We start from the raw sequence: 21,300 nt of genomic DNA, 5'->3' as shown, positions 1-21,300 counted from the left end.
TGTGTATCTGTGTGTGTGTATCTGTGTGTGTGTATCTGTGTGTGAGTATCTGTGTGTGTGTGTGTGAGAGTATCTGTGTGTGTGTGTGTGTGTGAGTATCTGTGTGTGTGTGTGTGTGAGTATCTGTGTGTGTGTGTGTGTGTGAGTATCTGTGTGTGTGTGAGTATCTGTGTGTGTGAGAGTATCTGTGTGTGTGTGTGTGAGTATCTGTGTGTGTGTGAGTATCTGTGTGTGTGTGAGTATCTGTGTGTGTGTGTGTGTGTGTGAGTATCTGTGTGTGTGTGTGAGTATCTGTGTGTGTGTGTATGTGTGTGAGTATCTGTGTGTGTGTGTGTGTGTGAGTATCTGTGTGTGTGTGAGTATCTGTGTGTGTGTGAGTATCTGTGTGTGTGTGTGTGTGTAAATAAACCAACCCTTTTATTTTCATCTAACCTCAAATCTGCTGCACAAGTTATTAACACAGGATTTTAAGGTGAGGGGGGAAAGATTGGAAGGGGACCCGAGGGGCAACTTTTTCACACAAAGGGTAAAGCTGAAGTTTATTTATTAGTGTCACAAGTAAGGCTTACGTTAACACTGCAATGAAGTTACTGCGAAAATCCCCTAGTCGCTGCACTCCGGCGCCTGTTTGGATGACACTGAGGGAGAGTTTAGCATGGCCAATCCACCTAACCTGCACATCTTTGGAGTGTGGGAGGAAACCGGAGCACCCGGCGGAAACCCACAGATACGGGGAGAATGTGCAGACTCCGCGCAGACAGTGACCTGAGGCAGGAATTGAACCCGGGTCCCTGGCACTGCGAGGCAGTAGTGCTAACCACCGTGCCACCCGATTCCATTCCATTCCCCGCACAATAAATATCAGCGTTCTGTTGTTCTTTCTGACCACTTGCTGTACCTGCAAACTAACGTTTTACCATTCATGGGCCAGGATGCCCAGGTCCCTCTGTACCTCCGAGTGCTCCATTTTACGAGCATGCTGCTTTTTCTTGCCTATTTGGACAACTTCACATTTGCCCACGCGGTACTCTGCTACGGTTCAGCCTGTGCATGTCCATTTACAGGCTCCTTATCTCCACTTGACAACTGCACAAGGTCACACGTACTGAGCCGCTCGTGTCAGGCCTTCCTGGACTGAACTTCCCCAGGCCCACACGGATGGCTGAGCAGAACGCGGGAAAGAAAAGCAGTCAGTCCATTTGCGGAGGTTAATGGGTGGATATCCTGGGGCACTTTCCCCCCCTTCAGTCACTGACACCGCCAGGTGGCAAACACGCAATGGTAGGAGTCAGTTACCTTGGTGATCCCCGGCAGATCGATGAGGGTCAGGTTCAGGACAGTTGACGAGTAAATCTTCAGGTGAATGGGTTCCGGGCTGATCCCCTTCAAAACAGAGAGAGAGAGAGAGAGAGAGGTGGCACGTTTAACAGCTGCCCACCACTGAGAGATACTGAGCTACAGAGCCTTCACCCTGAGGGATACTGAGCTACAGCCCTGACCCTGAGGGATACTGAGCTACAGAGCCCTGACCCTGAGGGATACTGAGCTACAGAGCCCTCACCCTGAGGGATACTGAGCTACAGCCCTGACCCTGAGGGATACTGAGCTACAGCCCTGACCCTGAGGGATACTGAGCTACAGAGCCCTGACCCTGAGGGATACTGAGCTACAGAGCCTTCACCCTGAGGGATACTGAGCTACAGCCCTGACCCTGAGGGATACTGAGCTACAGAGCCCTGACCCTGAGGGATACTGAGCTACAGAGCCCTGACCCTGAGGGATACTGAGCTACAGAGCCCTCACCCTGAGGGATACTGAGCTACAGCCCTGACCCTGAGGGATACTGAGCAACAGAGCCCTCACCCTGAGGGATACTGAGCTACAGAGTCCTGACCCTGAGGGATACTGAGCTACAGAGCCCTGACCCTGAGGGATACTGAGCTACAGAGTCCTGACCCTGAGGGATACTGAGCTACAGCCCTGACCCTGAGGGATACTGAGCTACAGCCCTGACCCTGAGGGATACTGAGCTACAGAGCCCTGACCCTGAGAGATACTGAGCTGCAGAGCCCTGACCCTGAGGGATAGTGAGCTACAGCCCTGACCCTGAGGGATACTGAGCTACAGCCCTGACCCTGAGTGACACTGAGCTACAGAGCCCTGACCCTGAGGGACACTGAGCTACAGCCCTGACCCTGAGGGATACTGAGCTACAGAGCCCTGACCCTGAGGGATACTGAGCTACAGAGCCCTGACCCTGAGAGATACTGAGCCACAGCCCTGACCCTGAGGGATACTGAGCTACAGCCCTGACCCTGAGGGATACTGAGCTACAGTCCTGACCCTGAGGGATACTGAGCTACAGCCCTGACCCTGAGGGATACTGAGCTACAGAGCCCTGACCCTGAGGGACACTGAGCTACAGCCCTGACCCTGAGGGATACTGAGCTACAGAGCCCTGACCCTGAGGGATACTGAGCTACAGAGCCCTGACCCTGAGAGATACTGAGCCACAGCCCTGACCCTGAGGGATACTGAGCTACAGCCCTGACCCTGAGGGATACTGAGCTACAGTCCTGACCCTGAGGGATACTGAGCTACAGCCCTGACCCTGAGGGATACTGAGCTACAGCCCTGACCCTGTTGGATACTGAGCTACAGCCCTGACCCTGAGGGATACTGAGCAACAGAGCCCTCACCCTGAGGGATACTGAGCTACAGCCCTGACCCTGAGAGATACTGAGCAACAGAGCCCTCACCCTGAGGGATACTGAGCTACAGCCCTGACCCTGAGGGATACTGAGCAACAGAGCCCTCACCCTGAGGGATACTGAGCTACAGCCCTGACCCTGAGGGATACTGAGCAACAGAGCCCTCACCCTGAGGGATACTGAGCTACAGCCCTGACCCTGAGGGATACTGAGCTACAGCCCTGACCCTGAGGGACACTGAGCTACAGAGCCCTGATCTGGTCACAGGAAATCGCAGAACACGGACGTCTCACCCGGGGAGTCACTCACTCCCCCCCCCGCTGGGTGACAGAGGCAGAGGTGATCCCTGACGGTGACTTACTCAGGGGAGTTGATCCCTGATGGTGAGTTACTCGGGGGGAGTTGATCCCTGACGGTGAGTTACTCAGGGCTGGGGGGGGGGAGGAGAGTTGATCCCTGGTGGTGAGTTACTCGCAGGGATTTGATCCCTGATGGTGATTTACTCGGGTGGGGGGGAGAGTTGATCTCCGGTGGTGAGCTACTCAGGGGGTGTTGATCCCTGGTGGTGAGTTACTCAGGGGGGAGTTGATCCCTGATGGTGAGTTACTCGGGGGGCAGTTGATCCCTGGTGGGGAGTTACTCGGGGGAGTTGATCCCTGGTGGTGAGTAACTCGGGGGGGGAGTTGATCCCTGATGGTGAGTTACTCGGGGGGGGGGGAGTTGATCCCTGATGGTGAGTTACTCGGGGGGAGTTGATCCCTGGTGGTGAGTTACCCAGGGGGGAGTTGATCCCTGGTGGTGTGTTACTCGAGGGGGAGTTGATCCCTGGTGGTGAGTTACCCAGGGGGGAGTTGATCCCTGGTGGTGAGTTACCCAGGGGGGAGTTGATCCCTGGTGGTGAGTTACTCGGGGGGGGGGGGAGTTGATCCCTGGTGGTGTGTTACTCGGGGGGGGAGTTGATCCCTGGTGGTGAGTTACCCAGGGGGGAAGTTGATCCCTGGTGGTGAGTTACTCGGGGGGGAGTTGATCCCTGGTGGTGTGTTACTCGGGGGGGAGTTGATCCCTGGTGGTGAGTTACTCGGGGGGGAGTTGATCCCTGGTGGTGTGTTACTCGGGGGGGAGTTGATCCCTGGTGGTGAGTTACTCGGGGGGGGAGTTGATCCCTGGTGGTGAGTTACTCGGTGGGGAGTTGAGCCCTGGTGGTGAGTTACTCGGGGGGGGGGAGTTGATCCCTGGTGGTGAGTTGATCCCTGGTGGCGAGTTGATCTCTGGTGGCGAGTTACTCGGGGGGAGTTGATCCTGGTGGTGAGTTACTCGCGGGGAGTTGATCCCTGGTGGTGAGTTACTCGGGGGAGTTGATCCCTGGTGGCGAGCTGATCCCTGGTGGCGAGTTGATCCCTGGTGGCGAGTTACTCGGGGGGAGTTGATCCTGGTGGTGAGTTACTCGGGGGGGGAGTTGATCCTGGTGGTGAGTTACTCGCGGGGAGTTGATCCCTGGTGGTGAGTTGATCCCTGGTGGTGAGTTACTCGGGGGGAGTTGATCCTGGTGGTGAGTTACTCGCGGGGAGTTGATCCCTGGTGGTGAGTTACTCGGGGGGAGTTGATCCTGGTGGTGAGTTACTCGGGGGGGGAGTTGATCCCTGATGGTGAGTTACTCGGGGGGAGTTGATCCCTGACGGTGAGTTACTCAGGGCTGGGGGGGGGGAGGAGAGTTGATCCCTGGTGGTGAGTTACTCGCAGGGATTTGATCCCTGATGGTGATTTACTCGGGTGGGGGGGAGAGTTGATCTCCGGTGGTGAGCTACTCAGGGGGTGTTGATCCCTGGTGGTGAGTTACTCAGGGGGGAGTTGATCCCTGATGGTGAGTTACTCGGGGGGCAGTTGATCCCTGGTGGGGAGTTACTCGGGGGAGTTGATCCCTGGTGGTGAGTAACTCGGGGGGGGAGTTGATCCCTGATGGTGAGTTACTCGGGGGGGGGGGAGTTGATCCCTGATGGTGAGTTACTCGGGGGGAGTTGATCCCTGGTGGTGAGTTACCCAGGGGGGAGTTGATCCCTGGTGGTGTGTTACTCGAGGGGGAGTTGATCCCTGGTGGTGAGTTACCCAGGGGGGAGTTGATCCCTGGTGGTGAGTTACCCAGGGGGGAGTTGATCCCTGGTGGTGAGTTACTCGGGGGGGGGGGGAGTTGATCCCTGGTGGTGTGTTACTCGGGGGGGGAGTTGATCCCTGGTGGTGAGTTACCCAGGGGGGAAGTTGATCCCTGGTGGTGAGTTACTCGGGGGGGAGTTGATCCCTGGTGGTGTGTTACTCGGGGGGGAGTTGATCCCTGGTGGTGAGTTACTCGGGGGGGAGTTGATCCCTGGTGGTGTGTTACTCGGGGGGGAGTTGATCCCTGGTGGTGAGTTACTCGGGGGGGGAGTTGATCCCTGGTGGTGAGTTACTCGGTGGGGAGTTGAGCCCTGGTGGTGAGTTACTCGGGGGGGGGGAGTTGATCCCTGGTGGTGAGTTGATCCCTGGTGGCGAGTTGATCTCTGGTGGCGAGTTACTCGGGGGGAGTTGATCCTGGTGGTGAGTTACTCGCGGGGAGTTGATCCCTGGTGGTGAGTTACTCGGGGGAGTTGATCCCTGGTGGCGAGCTGATCCCTGGTGGCGAGTTGATCCCTGGTGGCGAGTTACTCGGGGGGAGTTGATCCTGGTGGTGAGTTACTCGGGGGGGGAGTTGATCCTGGTGGTGAGTTACTCGCGGGGAGTTGATCCCTGGTGGTGAGTTGATCCCTGGTGGTGAGTTACTCGGGGGGAGTTGATCCTGGTGGTGAGTTACTCGCGGGGAGTTGATCCCTGGTGGTGAGTTACTCGGGGGGAGTTGATCCTGGTGGTGAGTTACTCGGGGGGGGAGTTGATCCTGGTGGTGAGTTACTCGGGGGGAGTTGATCCCTGGTGGTGAGTTACTCGGGGGGAGTTGATCCCTGGTGGTGAGTTACTTGGGGGGAGTTGATCCTGGTGGTGAGTTACTCGGGGGGAGTTGTTCTTTATTCATTCATGGGTTGTGGGTATCACTGGGCAAGGCCACCATTTATTGCCCCTTGAACTGAGTGTCTCGCTTGGGCATTTCAGAGGGCAGTTGAGAGTCACCCACATTGCCGTGGCTCTGGAGTCACGTGTAGGCCAGACCGGGTAAGGACGGCAGATTTCCTTCCCTAAAGGACATTCGTGACCCAGATGGGTTTTTCTGACAATAGACAAGGTTTGATGATTAGTCATCAATAGACTTTTAATTCAACTATTACCTGCTGCCATGGTGGGGTTCGAAGCCATGTCCCCAGAGCAGTACTCTGGATCTCTGGGTTACTAGTCCAGTGACAATAGCACTATGCCACAGCCTCGAGAAGGTTGGTGGATGTGAAAGACATTGAGGATGAATGCTGAGTGAGGGAGTTACCTTGTTGTTTCCTGTCATACGCTCAGTCTCGCTCTCAATCTCCTGGCGAATCTCATCGAAATCAGTGAATACCTGTGAAAACATGTGAGCAAGTGTGAAGATCCCTCACACACTGCCCGAGACTCCCTCCACCATCACAGCCCCTGCACCCAGAACCCCCATCCTGCAGCCTCCCATCAACCCTCCTCCATCACCAACAGCAGCCGCCTGCAAAGACAACGCACCCCACCCCTCAACACCTTTCCCACGCACTCGGTCCTCCCCAGCTCCCAGCATCAGTCTGTTCCAGGGCAATGGGAAATGTGACAGGAATGGGGAGAACAACAAGGGGAGCAGGACACGCGGTGGGATGAGGGAGGGAGCGATTACCTTGCTCTTGCAGTGCAGAAACGTTCCCCACTCATCCGCAACAATACCTGGCAATGGAAAACAACACTGTCATCCACTGAAATATCTCCCACTTCCCAACCCTGTCCCCGTATCCCAGTGTCAATATTCTCATTCCCAACCCTGTCCCTGTATCCCAGGGTCAATATTCCCAATCTCAACCCTGTCCCTGTATCGCAGTGTCAATATTCCCAATCTCAACCCTGTCCCTGTATCCCAGTGTCAATATTCTCATTCCCAACCCTGTCCCTGTATCCCAGTGTCAATATTCCCATTCCTGTCCCTGTATCCCAGGGTCAATATTCCCAATCCCATTCCCAACCCTGTCCCTGTATCCCAGTGCCAATCTTCCCAATCCCATTCCCAACCCTGTCCCTGTATCCCAGTGTCAATATTCCCAATCCCATTCCCAACCCTGTCCCTGTATCCCAGTGCCAATATTCCCAATCCCATTCCCAACTCTGTTCCTGTATCCGTGTCAATATTCCCAATCCTGTCCCTGTATCCCAGTGTCAATATTCTCATTCCCAACCCTGTCCCCCAGTGTCAATATTCCCATTCCTGTCCCTGTATCCCAGGGTCAATATTCCCAATCCCATTCCCAACCCTGTATCCCAGTGCCAATATTCCCAATCCCATTCCCAACCCTGTCCCTGTATCCCAGTGTCAATATTCCCAATCCCATTCCCAACCCTGTCCCTGTATCCCAGTGCCAATATTCCCAATCCCATTCCCAACTCTGTTCCTGTATCCGTGTCAATATTCCCAATCCTGTCCCTGTATCCCAGTGTCAATATTCCCAATCCTGTCCCTGTATCCCAGTGTCAATATTCCCAATCCCAACCCTGTCCGTGTCCCAGTGTCATTATTCCCAATCCCATTCCCAACACTGTATCCCAGTGTCAATATTCCCAATGCCATTCCCAACCCTGTCCCTGTATCAATATTCCAATTCCTGTCCCTGTATCCCAGTGTCAATATTCCCAATCCCATACCCAACCCTGTCCCTGTACCACAGTGTCAATATTCCCAATCCCAACCCTGTATCCCAGTGTCAATATTCCCTAACCTGTCCCCGTATCCCAGTGTCAATATTCCCATTCCCAATCTTGTCCCTGTATCCCAGTGTTAATATTCCCAATCCCATTCCCAACCCTGTTCCTGTATAACAGTGTCAATGCTCCCAATCCCATTCCCAACACTGTCCCTGTATTCCGGTGTCAATATTCTCAATTCCATTCCCAATCCTGTCCCTGTATCCCAGTGTCAATATTCCCAATCTTGTCCCTGTAAGCCAGTGTCAATATTCTCAATCCCATTCCCAACCCTGATCCTGTATCCCAGTGCCAATGTTCCCAATCCTGTCCCTGTAGCCCAGTGTCAATATTCCAAATCCCAACCCTGTCCCTGTATCCATTCCAGTGTCAATATTCCCAATCCCATTCCCAACCCTGTCCCCGTATCCCAGTGTCGATATTCGCAATCTCAACCCTGTATCCATCCCTTATCAATATTCCCAATCCCATTCCCAACCCTGTCTCTGTATCCCAGTGTCAACATTCCCAATCCCAACACTGTCCCTATATCCCAGTGTCAATATTCCCAATCCCATTCCCAACCCTGAGTCTGTATCCCAGTGTCAACATTCCCAATCCCAACACTGTCCCTATATCCCAGTGTCAATATTCCCAATCCCATTCCCAACCACCCCCCCCGATCTGCCTGCCACCGGCCCCCCGACACAATCCCCCCCGTCAACTCCAATCCCGTCCTGAGCCTGCCGCGTCTCTGATCCCCTCCCTCCCAGTGATCCACAGGGAGAACACACACAGCCCGTGCACACAAATGGGAGAAGCAGTGAGACAGCGTGGAGCAGACTGGAAGGGATGTGGAGGGACGGGTTTTCCCAGGGAATATCCCGCACTGATAAACAGTTTTCCCAGCTCCCCAGCGGCAGTGATACGGAGAGCTGCCCCTGCCCGAGCACCCCCCGCCCCCCCCACGAGCCATACAGACTCGATCAGCACCCAGGAGGGAGTGGCACATCAGTGATTGGCACAGATGACACGGCAGGTCGGGAGGATATGAAAGGGGTTTGTATTTTAGACTCTGGGTGGGGCCGGGAAGGAAACAAGCAGCGAGGTGGAGTGAGTGAACAAACAGGCGGGTGACACTGACTGAAGGAGATCAGGAGAAGCAGACCTGAGGAAGGAGGTCGAGAGAGGCGGCCCTCACCTGTGGAGCAGAATGAAAGAAAGAGAAGCGGCTTTTATCGAACAGCTCTCACACACAGGAACAAGCACAGAGCGGGAAACGAATGGCGGAGAAAACCACAGCTGCCAATTTCCAGATGAGCAGTAGCTGGCCATTCAGCTCCTCACACCAGTCACTCCATCAGAACATGGCAGAACTGTGAACCAATGGCAAATCCCTGAATACTGTCGCTTAAATCAATCTCCAGTTTAAAATTAGATCCACCCATTGTATTGGCCGTAGTATCTTGAGGAATTACACAGCTCTTTAATTTTCTGAATTCCAAATTCAACCTGTAAACCTCAGCACTGACCCTCCCACAGTGCGGCACTCCCTCAGCACTGACCCTCCCACAGTGCGGCACTCCCTCAGCACTGACCCTCCCACAGTGCGGCGCTCCCTCAGCACTGACCCTCCCACAGTGCGGTGCTCCCTCAGCACTGACCCTCCCACAGTGCGGCGCTCCCTCAGCACCGACCCTCCCACAGTGCGGCGCTCCCTCAGCACTGACCCTCCCACAGTGCGGCGCTCCCTCAGCACTGACCCTCCCACAGTGCGGCACTCCCTCAGCACTGACCCTCCCACAGTGCGGCGCTCCCTCAGCACTGACCCTCCCACAGTGCGGTGCTCCCTCAGCACTGACCCTCCCACAGTGCGGCGCTCCCTCAGCACCGACCCTCCCACAGTGCGGCGCTCCCTCAGCACTGACCCTCCCACAGTGCGGCGCTCCCTCAGCACCGACCCTTCCACAGTGCGGCGCTCCCTCAGCGCTGACCCTCCCACAGTGCGGCGCTCCCTCAGTGCTGACCCTCCCACAGGGCGGCGCTCCCTCAGCGCTGACCCTCCCACAGGGCGGCGCTCCCTCAGCACTGACCCTCCCACAGTGCTGACCCTCCCACAGCGCTGACCCTCCCACAGGGCGGCGCTCCCTCAGCGCTGACCCTCCCTCAGTGCTGACCCTCCCACAGTGCGGCGCTCCCTCAGCACTGACCCTCCCACAGTGCGGCGCTCCCTCCGCACTGACCCTCCCACAGTGCGACGCTCCCTCAGCACTGACCCTCCCATAGTGCGGCGCTCCCTCAGCACTGACCCTCCCACAGTGCGGCGCTCCCTCAGGACTGGGAGAATTGGTCTGGAGTACATGCTGAGTCTTGGGTCGAGGTGAATTTACTGCCTGTATTTCTGGCGAACATGTGGTGCTTTTTAAAATTCATTCCTGGGACATGGGCGTCGCTGGCTGGGCCAGCATTTATTGCCCATCCCTAGTTGCCCTTGGAGGGCAGTTGAGAGTCAACCACATTGCTGTGGCTTTGGAGTCCTTACATGGTCTGTAGGCCAGGCCGGGTCAGGACAGCAGATTTCCTTCCCTGAAGGACATGAGTGAACCAGCTGGGTTTTTCCGACAATCGACAATGGTTCATCAGTAGATTCTTAATTCCAGATATTTTTATTGAATTCAAATTCCACCATCTAGTGTGGGGGGATTCGAACCCGGGTCCACAGAACATGAGCTAAGTTTCTGGATTAATGGTCTGGCGATAATACCACTCGGCCATCATTCTCCAGAAGGGTAAACGGTCATCAGGGTAAAAGTGAGGGCAGGCTGTGCCTGGCTGGAATGACCTGGCGAGGAGAGACTGGCACCATTCAGGACACAGTGCCAGAATTTGCAAAGTGCTGACTAAAACCTTGTGGAGCCTTGAGCTGGGAGTTGCTTCCCTCCTGGATACATTGTTCCACCATTACACGAATGCTAGATTATTCCACATTCTGCTGTGAGAACGTACAGCGTGTTCCTCACCAGTATCGCCACTTGCTGCCAGCTTCCGCTCCTCGGCCGACGCGACATTCACCAGCTGGAGGATGAGGGGCCTGCGGGTCACAATGCCCGAGCCACGGGGGAGGAAATCTCTGCCCACGATGCTCTCCAACACCGAACTCTTCCCGCTGCTCTGTTCACCAAGAGAGAGAGAAAACAGGAGAACATTGGGCACCGTTATCACGGGACGGCAATACCAGCTGCGGTGTAGTAACCGCTTCGATTCGACTGACCCAGGAACCGCCACCAAACGCCCCTCGCGGTTACCGCCCCTGGCACTGGCCGCCCCTGGCACTGGCCGTCCCTCGCGGTGACCGCCGCTCGCGGTGACTGACCCTGGCGCTGGCCGCCCCTGGCGCTGGCCGTCCCTCGCGGTGACCGCCGCTCGCGGTGACTGACCCTGGCACTGGCCGTCCCTCGCGCTGGCCGCCCCTGGCACTGGCCGTCCCTCGCGGTTACCGCCCCTGGCACTGGCCGCCCCTGGCGCTGACCGCCCCTGGCACTGGCCGTCCCTCGCGGTTACCGCCCCTGGCGCTGACCGCCCCTGGCACTGGCCGTCCCTCGCGGTGACCGCCGCTCGCGGTGACTGCCCCTGGCGCTGGCCGCCCCTCCCGCTGGCCCCCCCAGCGCTGGCTGCCCCTCGCGGTGACCGCCCCTGGCGCTGGCCCCCCCAGCGCTGGCTGCCCCTCGCGGTGACCGCCCCTGGCGCTGGCCACCCCTCGGGCTGCCTCCTCCACCCACACTTCCCCGTCACTGACCACTCCAAAGGGTGAGGCAGACACACATTCCCCACCCCAGCCTCCAAGTGCCCCAGCACTTACCCCACAAATATCTCCCTTCCCTCCACCACTCATTATCACGTCCCCTCCTCATTCTCCCCATCCCCTCAAAATCTTCCCGCTGTAATCGCTCCCTCTCCATTGTATCTCTCTATCCCAGTCTCTCTCTCTCTCTCTATATCCCAGTCTCTCTCTCTATCCCAGTCTCTCTCTCTCTCTATCCCAGTCTCTCTCTCTCTCTCTCTATCCCAGTCTCTCTCTCTATCTCTCTATCCCAGTCTCTCTCTCTCTCTATCCCAGTCTCTCTCTCTCTCTCTCTCTCTATCCCAGTCTCTCTCTCTCTCTCTCTCTCTATCCCAGTCTCTCTCTCTCTCTCTCTCTCTATCCCAGTCTCTCTCTCTCTCTCTCTATCCCAGTCTCTCTCTCTCTCTCTATCCCAGTCTCTCTCTCTCTCTCTATCCCAGTCTCTCTCTCTCTCTCTCTCTCTATCCCAGTCTCTCTCTCTCTCTCTATCCCAGTCTCTCTCTCTCTCTCTATCCCAGTCTCTCTCTCTCTATCCCAGTCTCTCCCTCTCTCTCTATATCCCAGTCTCTCTCTCTCTCTCTTTATCCCAGTCTCTCTCTCTATCTCTCTATCCCAGTCTCTCTCTCTCTCTATCCCAGTCTCTCTCTCTCTCTCTCTCTCTATCCCAGTCTCTCTCTCTCTCTCTCTATCCCAGTCTCTCTCTCTCTCTCTCTCTCTATCCCAGTCTCTCTCTCTCTCTCTCTCTATCCCAGTCTCTCTCTCTCTCTATCCCAGTCTCTCTCTCTCTCTCTATCCCAGTCTCTCTCTCTCTCTATCCCAGTCTCTCTCTCTCTATCCCAGTCTCTCTCTCTCTCTATCCCAGTCTGTCTCTCTCTCTATCCCAGTCTCTCTCTCTCTCTATCCCAGTCTCTCTCTCTCTCTATCCCAGTCTCTCTCTCTCTCTCTATCCCAGTCTCTCTCTCTCTCTCTCTATCCCAGTCTCTCTCTCTCTCTATCCCAGTCTCTCTCTCTATCCCAGTCTCTCTCTCTCTCTATCCCAGTCTCTCTCTCTATCCCAGTCTCTCTCTCTCTCTATCCCAGTCTCTCTCTCTATCCCAGTCTCTCTCTCTCTCTATCCCAGTCTCTCTCTCTCTATCCCAGTCTCTCTCTCTATCCCAGTCTCTCTCTCTCTCTATCCCAGTCTCTCTCTCTCTCTATCCCAGTCTCTCTCTCTCTCTCTCTCTATCCCAGTCTCTCTCTCTCTCTCTATCCCAGTCTCTCTCTCTCTCTATCCCAGTCTCTCTCTCTATCCCAGTCTCTCTCTCTATCCCAGTCTCTCTCTCTCTCTATCCCAGTCTCTCTCTCTCTCTATCCCAGTCTCTCTCTCTCTCTCTATCCCAGTCTCTCTCTCTCTCTATCCCAGTCTCTCTCTCTATCCCAGTCTCTCTCTCTCTCTATCCCAGTCTCTCTCTCTCTCTCTATCCCAGTCTCTGTCACTATCTCTCTATCTCTGACCTGACTTCCCACCACCACAATCTGAGGCAGTTGGATGATCTCTGCAGCCACCGTGCTGAAAATCTCCTGCAGCTTGTTGATGACGGGGATCAGAGTCTCCATGTCCCCGGCTGGCGGCTGCTCTCTCCCCGGCCTCCCGCTCCCCTCAGCCCGTTCAAACTCCAACCGGCGCCGCGGCCCCGAGCCCGGCCCTGCGCGACCGCCATTGGTCAATACACCCGTCAATCATCCCCTCGCCGGGCCTCCGCCATTGCCATTGGTCAATGCACCCGTCAATCAGACCCTCTCTCGGCCTCCGCCATTGCCATTGGTCAATGTACCAGTCAATCACTGCCCCCCCGAGCCCGGCCCTCTCCCACTGCTATTGGTCAATGCACCCGTCAACCACCCCCGAGCCCTGCCTTCCGCCACTACCATTGGTCAGGGTACCCGTCAATCAGCCACCGATCCCGGCCCTCCCCCACTATCATTGGTCAATATACCCGTCACTCAGCCCCGAGACCGGCCCTCCCCACTGTCATTGGTCAATGAACCCGTCAAGCACCCCCCGAGCCCGACCCTCCCTCACTGCCATTGGTCAGTACACCCGTCAATCAGCCGCTCGCCCTGCCTCCGCCACTGCTATTGGTCAATGCACCCGTCAATCAGCCCCCGTGCCCGGCCCTCCCCCACTGCCATTGGTCCATGCACCCGTCAATCAGGCCCGGACCAGCCCTTCTCCAACTCCTATTGGTGAATCACTGAACGTGCTGGTGGAGTGAGAGTGCCCCCCTCCCCCCCCTTCCTGAGGGTCTCTTACCCCCCCCAATCCTGGGGGGAGGGGGAAATTACCCCCCCTTCCTGAGGGTCTCTTACCCCCCCAATCCTGGGGGGAGGGGGAAATTACCCCCCATTCCTGAAGGTCTCTTCCCCCCCAATCCTGGGGGGAGGGGGAAATTAACCCCCCCCCCCCTTCCTGAGGGTCTGTTACCCCCACAATCCTAAGGGGAGGGGGAAATGCCCCCTATTTCCGGGGGGGTCTGTTACCCCCCAATCCTGGGGGGAGGGGGAAATGCCCCCTATTTCCGGGGGGGTCTGTTACCCCCGTGTAATCCAAGGGTCAGCTAGCAGTGGAACGTCACCTCTTGTCTGCTCAAAGGCTCACCCATGAAGAGCTAATCAACTCCCTTACTGTCCCCAATTCTCCCCATTTCCCCCATTCTCCCCCAACTCTGCCCATTTCACCCCCATTTCTTTGTAAATCATCGACTTGCAACAGGGTGGGTGCTCCTGTGGAGATGAGGGCGCAGCTTATTGAATAGCACAGCAGGCTCGAGGGGCCGAATGGCCACCTCCCGCTCAGAATTGATGTGTTTCCCATCAGGAGGCAGACGTGTGGATTGCACCTCTCCTGACCAGACTGTGCACGCTCCACTACGCAACAGATCCTCAGACGAGGTCCCTTTACACTCAGAACATGTTGCAAATGGTCTCAGGGTTCTGGGTGAACTGTGGGAGATGCTGTCTATTCTGGCTGCTCTGAGAGCTGCAGTGCTTCGAGAAGGGAGCTCACTGCTGCCTCCTCTCGGGCAAACAGCAACAAGCAACAAATGGTTCCCTTGTCAGCGATTGCACATCCTGTGGGAGGATGAAAAAAACGATTTCTCGTGCTCCCTGTCAGATTGCAGTTATGGCGTGCTGTCCCTTTAAGAGCTGGCATGAGCGAGCGAGGCAGCAGGAAAAGCAGCCCCGGCTCTCGCTAATCTGCAGGCTGCCTCGGAAAAGATTGACATTCCCACACCGGGAGTCGAACCCGGGCCGCCTGGGTGAAAACCAGGAATCCTAACCGCTAGACCATATGGGAACTGACTGACAGCTGGAGACACTAACATTACACACTCACTCAGACAGGCTTATATACACACTGACGTTAGACGCACACTCACACAGACAGGCTCACACACACACACAGACACACACTGACATTAGACGCACACAGACAGGCTCACACACACACACAGACACACACTGACATTAGACGCACACAGACAGGCTCACGCACACACACAGACACACACTGACATTATACACTCAGACAGGCTCACGCACACACTGACATTACACACACACACACATTACACACACACAGGCTTTCACACTCACACACACACACTGACATTACACACTCACACAGAAAGGCTCGCGCACACACTGACATTACACACACACAGGCTCTCACACTCACACACACACACACACTGACTGACATTACACACACACATACAGGCTCACACACACACTGACATTAGACGTACACACACACAGACACACACTGACATTATACACTCACACAGACAGGCTCACGCACACACTGACATTACACACACACACAGGCTCTCACACTCACACACACACACTGACATTACACATTTGCACAGACAGAGACACACACTGACATTACACACTCACAGCAAGGTATGGCCCAGGCTGCACTCATAATGATCCCTGAGAAGACACTCACACAGACACACTCACACACTCACAGCAAGGTGCGGCCCAGACTGCACTCACACTGATCGCTGCTGCAGACACTCACACAGACACACTCACACAGACACTCAGACACAGAGACACTGACAGACACACACACACACTCACATAGAGACATTCATACACACACACAGAAACACACACTGTCTCACACATACAGATAGGCTCACAGACATAGACACACACACACTCACAGAGACAGGCTCACATACACACAGGCAGATACACACAACACACACACACACTCACCCACATACAGACGCACTCACAAACAGACACACACACTTACACAGACAGGCTCACACACACATTCACAGGTAGACACACACATTCACAAACACACACACACAGACACGCACAGTCATGCACACATTCACACACACAGTCACAACCCCGCCCCCCCCCTCCCCCCACTGCATAATCTCCACAAGCTGCAACCATCTGCTTCAGCAGTCGATTGTCCTCACCTAACCTCATTCCCCAGGAATATATCCCAGATAGCTGAGTGAAATTAAATAGAATCAGGATCACAAACTACATCCAACCCATCTGCTCCATCCCAGAGTTTCTACCCCACGCCGGCCTCCACTCACCCACTCTTTTCATCTCCCCCAATCCCCTCTCCTTCTATTCCTTTCTCCAGCTCCCAAACGCCTTAAACACAGAGGCTATTCAGCCACATGTTGCTTCACCTAAAACAGCTCAATCAGGTCACTCCTCAGCTGACCCCATTGTTGAGAAAAGAATCTCAGTCTGTCCAACCTTTACTGATAACTGGAACCCTCCAGCTCTGATATAGAATCATAGAATCCCTACAGAGCAGAAGGAGGCCATTTGGCCCATCGAGCCTGCACTGACCCAACCAGGCCATATCCCCATAACTTCACATATTTACTCTTTAGTCCCCCTGACAATAAGTGACAATTTATCATGGCCAATCCCCCTAACCTGCAGATCTTTGGATACTAGGTAGATGAGGGCAGTGCAGTGGATGTTGTCTACATGGACTTTAGCAAGGCCCTTGACAAGGTACCGCATGGTAGGTTGTTGCATAAGATTAAATCTCACGGGATCCAGGGTGAGGTATCTAAATGGATACAAAATTGGCTTCTTGACAGAAGCCAGAGGGTGGTTGTAGAGGGTTGTTTTTCAAACTGGAGGCCTGTGACCAGCGGTGTGCCTCAGGGATCAGTGCTGGGCCCACTGTTATTTATCATTTATATTAATGATTTGGATGAGAATATAGGAGGCATGGTTAGTAAGTTTGCAGATGACACTAAGATTGGTGGCATAGTGGACAGTGAAGAAAGTTATCTCCGGTTGCAATGGGATCTTGATCAATTGGGCCAGTGGGCTGACGAATGGCAGATGGAGTTTAATTTAGACAAATGCGAGATGATGCATTTTGGTAGATTGAACCAGGGCAGGACTTACTCAGTTAATGGTCGGGCGTTGGGGAGAGTTACAGAACAAAGAGTTCTAGGGGTACATGTTCATAGCTCCTTGAAAGTGGAGTCACAGGTGGACAGAATGGTGAAGGAGGCATTCGGCATGCTTGGTTTCATCGGTCAGAACATTGAATACAGGAGTTGGAATGTCTTGTTGAAGTTGTACAAGACTTTGGTAAGGTCACATTTGGAATACTGTGTACAGTTCTGGTCACCCTATTATAGAAAGGGTATTATTAAACTAGAAAGAGTGCAGAAAAGATTTACTAGGGTGCTACTGGGACTTGATGGATTGAGTTATAAGGAGAGGCTGGATAGAACATAGAACATAGAACAGTACAGCACAGAACAGGCCCTTCGGCCCACGATGTTGTGCTGAGCTTTGTCTGAAATGCCGGACTTTTTTCTCTGGAGCGTAGGAGGCTGAGGGGTGATCTTATAGAGGTCTATAAAATAATGAGGGGCACAGATCAGCTAGATAGTCAATATCTTTTCCCAAAGGTAGGGGAGTCTAAAACTAGAGGGCATAGGTTTAAGGTGAGAGGGGAGAGATACAAAAGTGTCCAGAGGGGCAATTCTTTCACACAGAGGGTGGTGAGTGTCTGGAACAAGCTGCCGGAGGTAGTAGGAGAGGCGGGTACAATTTTGTCTTTTAAAAAGCATTTAGATAGTTACATGGGTACGATGGGTATAGAGGGATATGGGCCAAATGTGGGCAATTGGGATTAGCTTAGGCGTTTTTAAAAAAAAGGGCGGCATGAACAAGTGGGGCCGAAGGGCCTGTTTCCATGCTGTAAACCTCTATGACTCTATGACTAAGGGACAATTTAGCATGGCCAATCCACCTAACCTGCACATCTTTGGATACTAAGGGACAATTTGGCATGACCAATCCACCTAACCTACACATCTTTGGACACTAAGGGACAATTTGGCATGACCAATCCATCTAACCTGCACATCTTTGGACACTAAGGGGTAATTTAGCATGGCCAATCCACCTAACCTGCACATCTTTGGACACTAAGGGACAATTTAGCACGGCCAATCCACCTAACCTGCACATCTTTGGACACAAAGGGGCAATTTAGCATGGCCAATCCACCTAACCGGCACATCTTTGGATACTAAGAGGCAATTTAGCACAGCCAATCCACCTAACCCGCACATCTTTGGATACTAAGGGGCAATTTAGCATGGCCAATCCACCTAACCTGCACATCTTTGGACACAAAGGGGCAATTTAGCATGGCCAATCCACCTAACCGGCACATCTTTGGATACTAAGGGGCAATTTAGCACGGCCAATCCATCTAACCTGCACATCTTTGGATACTAAGGGGCAATTTAGCATGGCCAATCCACCTAACCTACACATCTTTGGACATTAAGGGACAATTTAGCATGGCCAATCCACCTAACCTGCACATCTTTGGACACTAAGGGACAATTTAGCATGGCCAATCCACCTAACCTACACATCTTTGGACACTAAGGGACAATTTAGCACGGCCAATCCATCTAACCTGCACATCTTTGGATACTAAGGGGCAATTTAGCATGGCCAATCCACCTAACCTACACATCTTTGGACACTAAGGGACAATTTAGCATGGCCAATCCACCTAACCTACACATCTTTGGACATTAAGGGACAATTTAGCATGGCCAATCCACCTAACCTACACATCTTTGGACATTAAGGGACAATTTAGCACGGCCAATCCACCTTATCTACGCATAGAACATAGAACATAGAAAGCCACAGCACAAACAGGCCCTTCGGCCCACAAGTTGCGCCGATCACATCCCCACCTCTAGGCCTATCTATAGCCCTCAATCCCATTAAATCCCATGTACTCATCCAGAAGTCTCTTAAAAGACCCCAACGAGTTTGCCTCCACCACCACCGACGTCAGCCGATTCCACTCACCCACCACCCTCTGAGTGAAAAACTTACCCCTGACATCCCCCCTGTACCTACCCCCCAGCACCTTAAACCTGTAAATCTTTGGAGTGTGAGAGGAAACTGGAGCACCCGGACGAAACCCACGCAGACGCGGGGAGAATGTGCAGAGTTTGCATATACAGTGACCCAAGCCGGGAATTGAACCCAGGCGCTGTGAGGCAGCAGCGCTAACCCACTGTGCCGCCGTGCCGGGAAATCAGGGATTGTGTTAAAGCCAAAATGGAGGTATATAAATTGGCCAGAAAAAGCAGCAAACCCGAGGACTGGAGGAAATTTAAAATCCAGCAGAGGAGGACAAAGGGTTTAATTCGGACGGGGGGAAACAGAATATGAGAGTAAGCTTGCAGAAAACATAAAAACTGACCAGAAAAGCTTCTATAGATACGTGAAGAGAAACAGTCTGGTGGAGATAAATGTAGGTCCCTTACTGTTAGAATCAGGTGAATTCATAATGGGCAACAAAGAGATGGAGGACCAGCTGAACAAATACTTTGGATCTGTCTTCACTAAGGAGGACACAAATAACCTTCCAGAACTACTAGGGGGCAGAGGGTCTAGCATGAGGGTACATTATTCATGTCTTCCTTTGTGAAGACTGAAACAAAGTCCGAATTTAATTCATCAGCCATTTCTTTACTCCCTGTTATAAATTCTCCCGTTACTGACTGTAAAGGGCCTACATTCATTTCTGTCAATCTTTTTCTCTTTACATATCTATAGAAACTTTTACAGTGAGTTTTTAATGTTCCCCGCTAGCTTACTTTCATACTCTATTTTTCCCTTCTTAATCAATCCCTTGGTCCTCCTTTGCTGAATTTTAAGCTGCTCCCAATCCTCAGGTCTATTGCTTTTTCTTGCCAATTAAATGCTTCTTCCTTGAACCTGACACTATCTCTAATTTCCCTTGTAAGCCACGGTTTGGTCACAATTCCCTGACTACTCTTGCGCCAAACAGGAATAAACAGCTTCTGGAGTTCACCTATTTGTTCTTTAAATGCCTGCCATTGCCTTTCCACTGTCTCTCCTCTCAACAATGTTTCCCAGTCCATCATGGCCAATTCATGCCTCGTTCCATCACAGTTACCCTTATTGAGATTCAGGACCCTGGTCTCAGAATCAACGACATCATTATCCGCCTTCACAAAGAATTCTACAATATTATGGTCACTCATAGAATCCTTACAGTACAGAAGGAGGCCATTCAGCCCATTGAGTCTGTACTGACCACAATCCCACCCAGGCCCAATTCCCTTAACCCCACATATTTACCCTGCTAATCCTCCTGACACTAAGGGGCAATTTAGCATGGCCAATCCACCTAAAGTAAGAAGTTTAACAACACCAGGTTAAAGTCCAACAATCCACCTAACCCACACATCTTTGGACAATAAGGGGCAATTTAACATGGCCAATCCACCTAACCCACACATCTTTGGACAATAAGGGGCAATTTAACATGGCCAATCCACCTAACCCACACATCTTTGGACAATAAGGGGCAATTTAGCATGGCCAATCCACCTAACCTGCACATCTTTGGACTGTGGGAGGAAACCGGACCACCCGGAGGAAACCCACGCAGACACGGGGAGAACGTGCAGACTCCACACAGACAGTGACCCAAGGCTGGAATTGAACCCAGGTCCCTGCCACTGTGAGGCAGCAGTGCTAACCCACTGTTCCAACGTGCCGCCCTCCCCAAGGGTTCTCTCACAACTAGATTGCCAACGAATCCTTTCTCATTGCACAACACCCAGTCCAAGATGGTCTGCTCCCTTGTTGGTTCCTCAATGTATTGCTCCTGAAACCATCCTGTATGCCCTCCAGAAATTCTCCCTCTATTGTAGTGTGACTAATCTGACTCTCCCAGTCGATACGCAGATTAAAGTCACCCATAGTCACAGATGTTTCTTTAACACGTACATCTCTGATTTCCTGTCTAATGCTTTTCCCAACATTACCACTACAGTTTGGTGGCCTGTACACCACCCCCACCAATGTTTATTGTTGCTTGTTGTTTCTTAACTCGACCCATACAGATTCCACATCACCTATGCTAATATCCTTCCTCAATATCATATCAATATCATCTTTAATCAACAATGCAACTCCATCACCTTTTCCTTCCCGTCCGTCCTTCCTAAACACTGAATAACCCTCAATGTTTAGTTCCCATCCTTGGTCACCGTGGAGCCACATCTCCGTAATGCCAACTATATCACACCCCTTTACATCTATCTGTGCAACTAATTCATCCATTTCATTTCGAATGCTCTGACGTTCAGGTGCAAAACCTTAAGGTGGGCATTTTTAACATTCCTTTTCCCCTTCCTACTATTTTTTACTCGGTCCTTATCTGATTCTGGCCCTTGATTTCTCTGCCTCTCACTTTCCTTATTCCCCTGACTGTCTTTTCCTCTTGTTCTTAAGTCCCCCTGCTCTGAATCC

The 21,300-nt window shown here is 53.2% G+C and overlaps 1 protein-coding gene and 1 non-coding gene across 2 annotated transcripts in view; both read right to left on the bottom strand.

Moving 5' to 3' along the window:
• Nucleotides 1-13,082, bottom strand: part of LOC144488441 (dynamin-1-like protein) — a gene marked incomplete at its 3' end in the record, with an annotated part of 47,253 nt that extends 34,171 nt beyond the window's left edge. Inside the window, exons 1-6 of the mRNA XM_078206513.1 lie at nucleotides 12,907-13,082; nucleotides 10,592-10,742; nucleotides 8,740-8,772; nucleotides 6,520-6,566; nucleotides 6,151-6,222; nucleotides 1,297-1,383 (exon numbers count right to left, since the gene is read on the bottom strand). Coding sequence (XP_078062639.1) covers nucleotides 1,297-1,383; nucleotides 6,151-6,222; nucleotides 6,520-6,566; nucleotides 8,740-8,772; nucleotides 10,592-10,742; nucleotides 12,907-13,008 — 492 coding nt within the window. The remainder of the gene's footprint in view (nucleotides 1-1,296; nucleotides 1,384-6,150; nucleotides 6,223-6,519; nucleotides 6,567-8,739; nucleotides 8,773-10,591; nucleotides 10,743-12,906) is intronic.
• Nucleotides 13,083-14,677: 1,595 nt separating this feature from the next.
• Nucleotides 14,678-14,749, bottom strand: trnae-uuc (transfer RNA glutamic acid (anticodon UUC)). Its single transcript has one exon. It is a non-coding gene; the product is annotated as a tRNA-Glu (tRNA).
• Nucleotides 14,750-21,300: the final 6,551 nt, after the last annotated feature.

The sequence above is a fragment of the Mustelus asterias genome, unplaced genomic scaffold, assembly GCF_964213995.1.
Source record: "Mustelus asterias unplaced genomic scaffold, sMusAst1.hap1.1 HAP1_SCAFFOLD_1567, whole genome shotgun sequence".
Lineage (NCBI taxonomy): Eukaryota > Metazoa > Chordata > Chondrichthyes > Carcharhiniformes > Triakidae > Mustelus > Mustelus asterias.
This window is presented reverse-complemented; position numbering and strand designations above follow the sequence as displayed.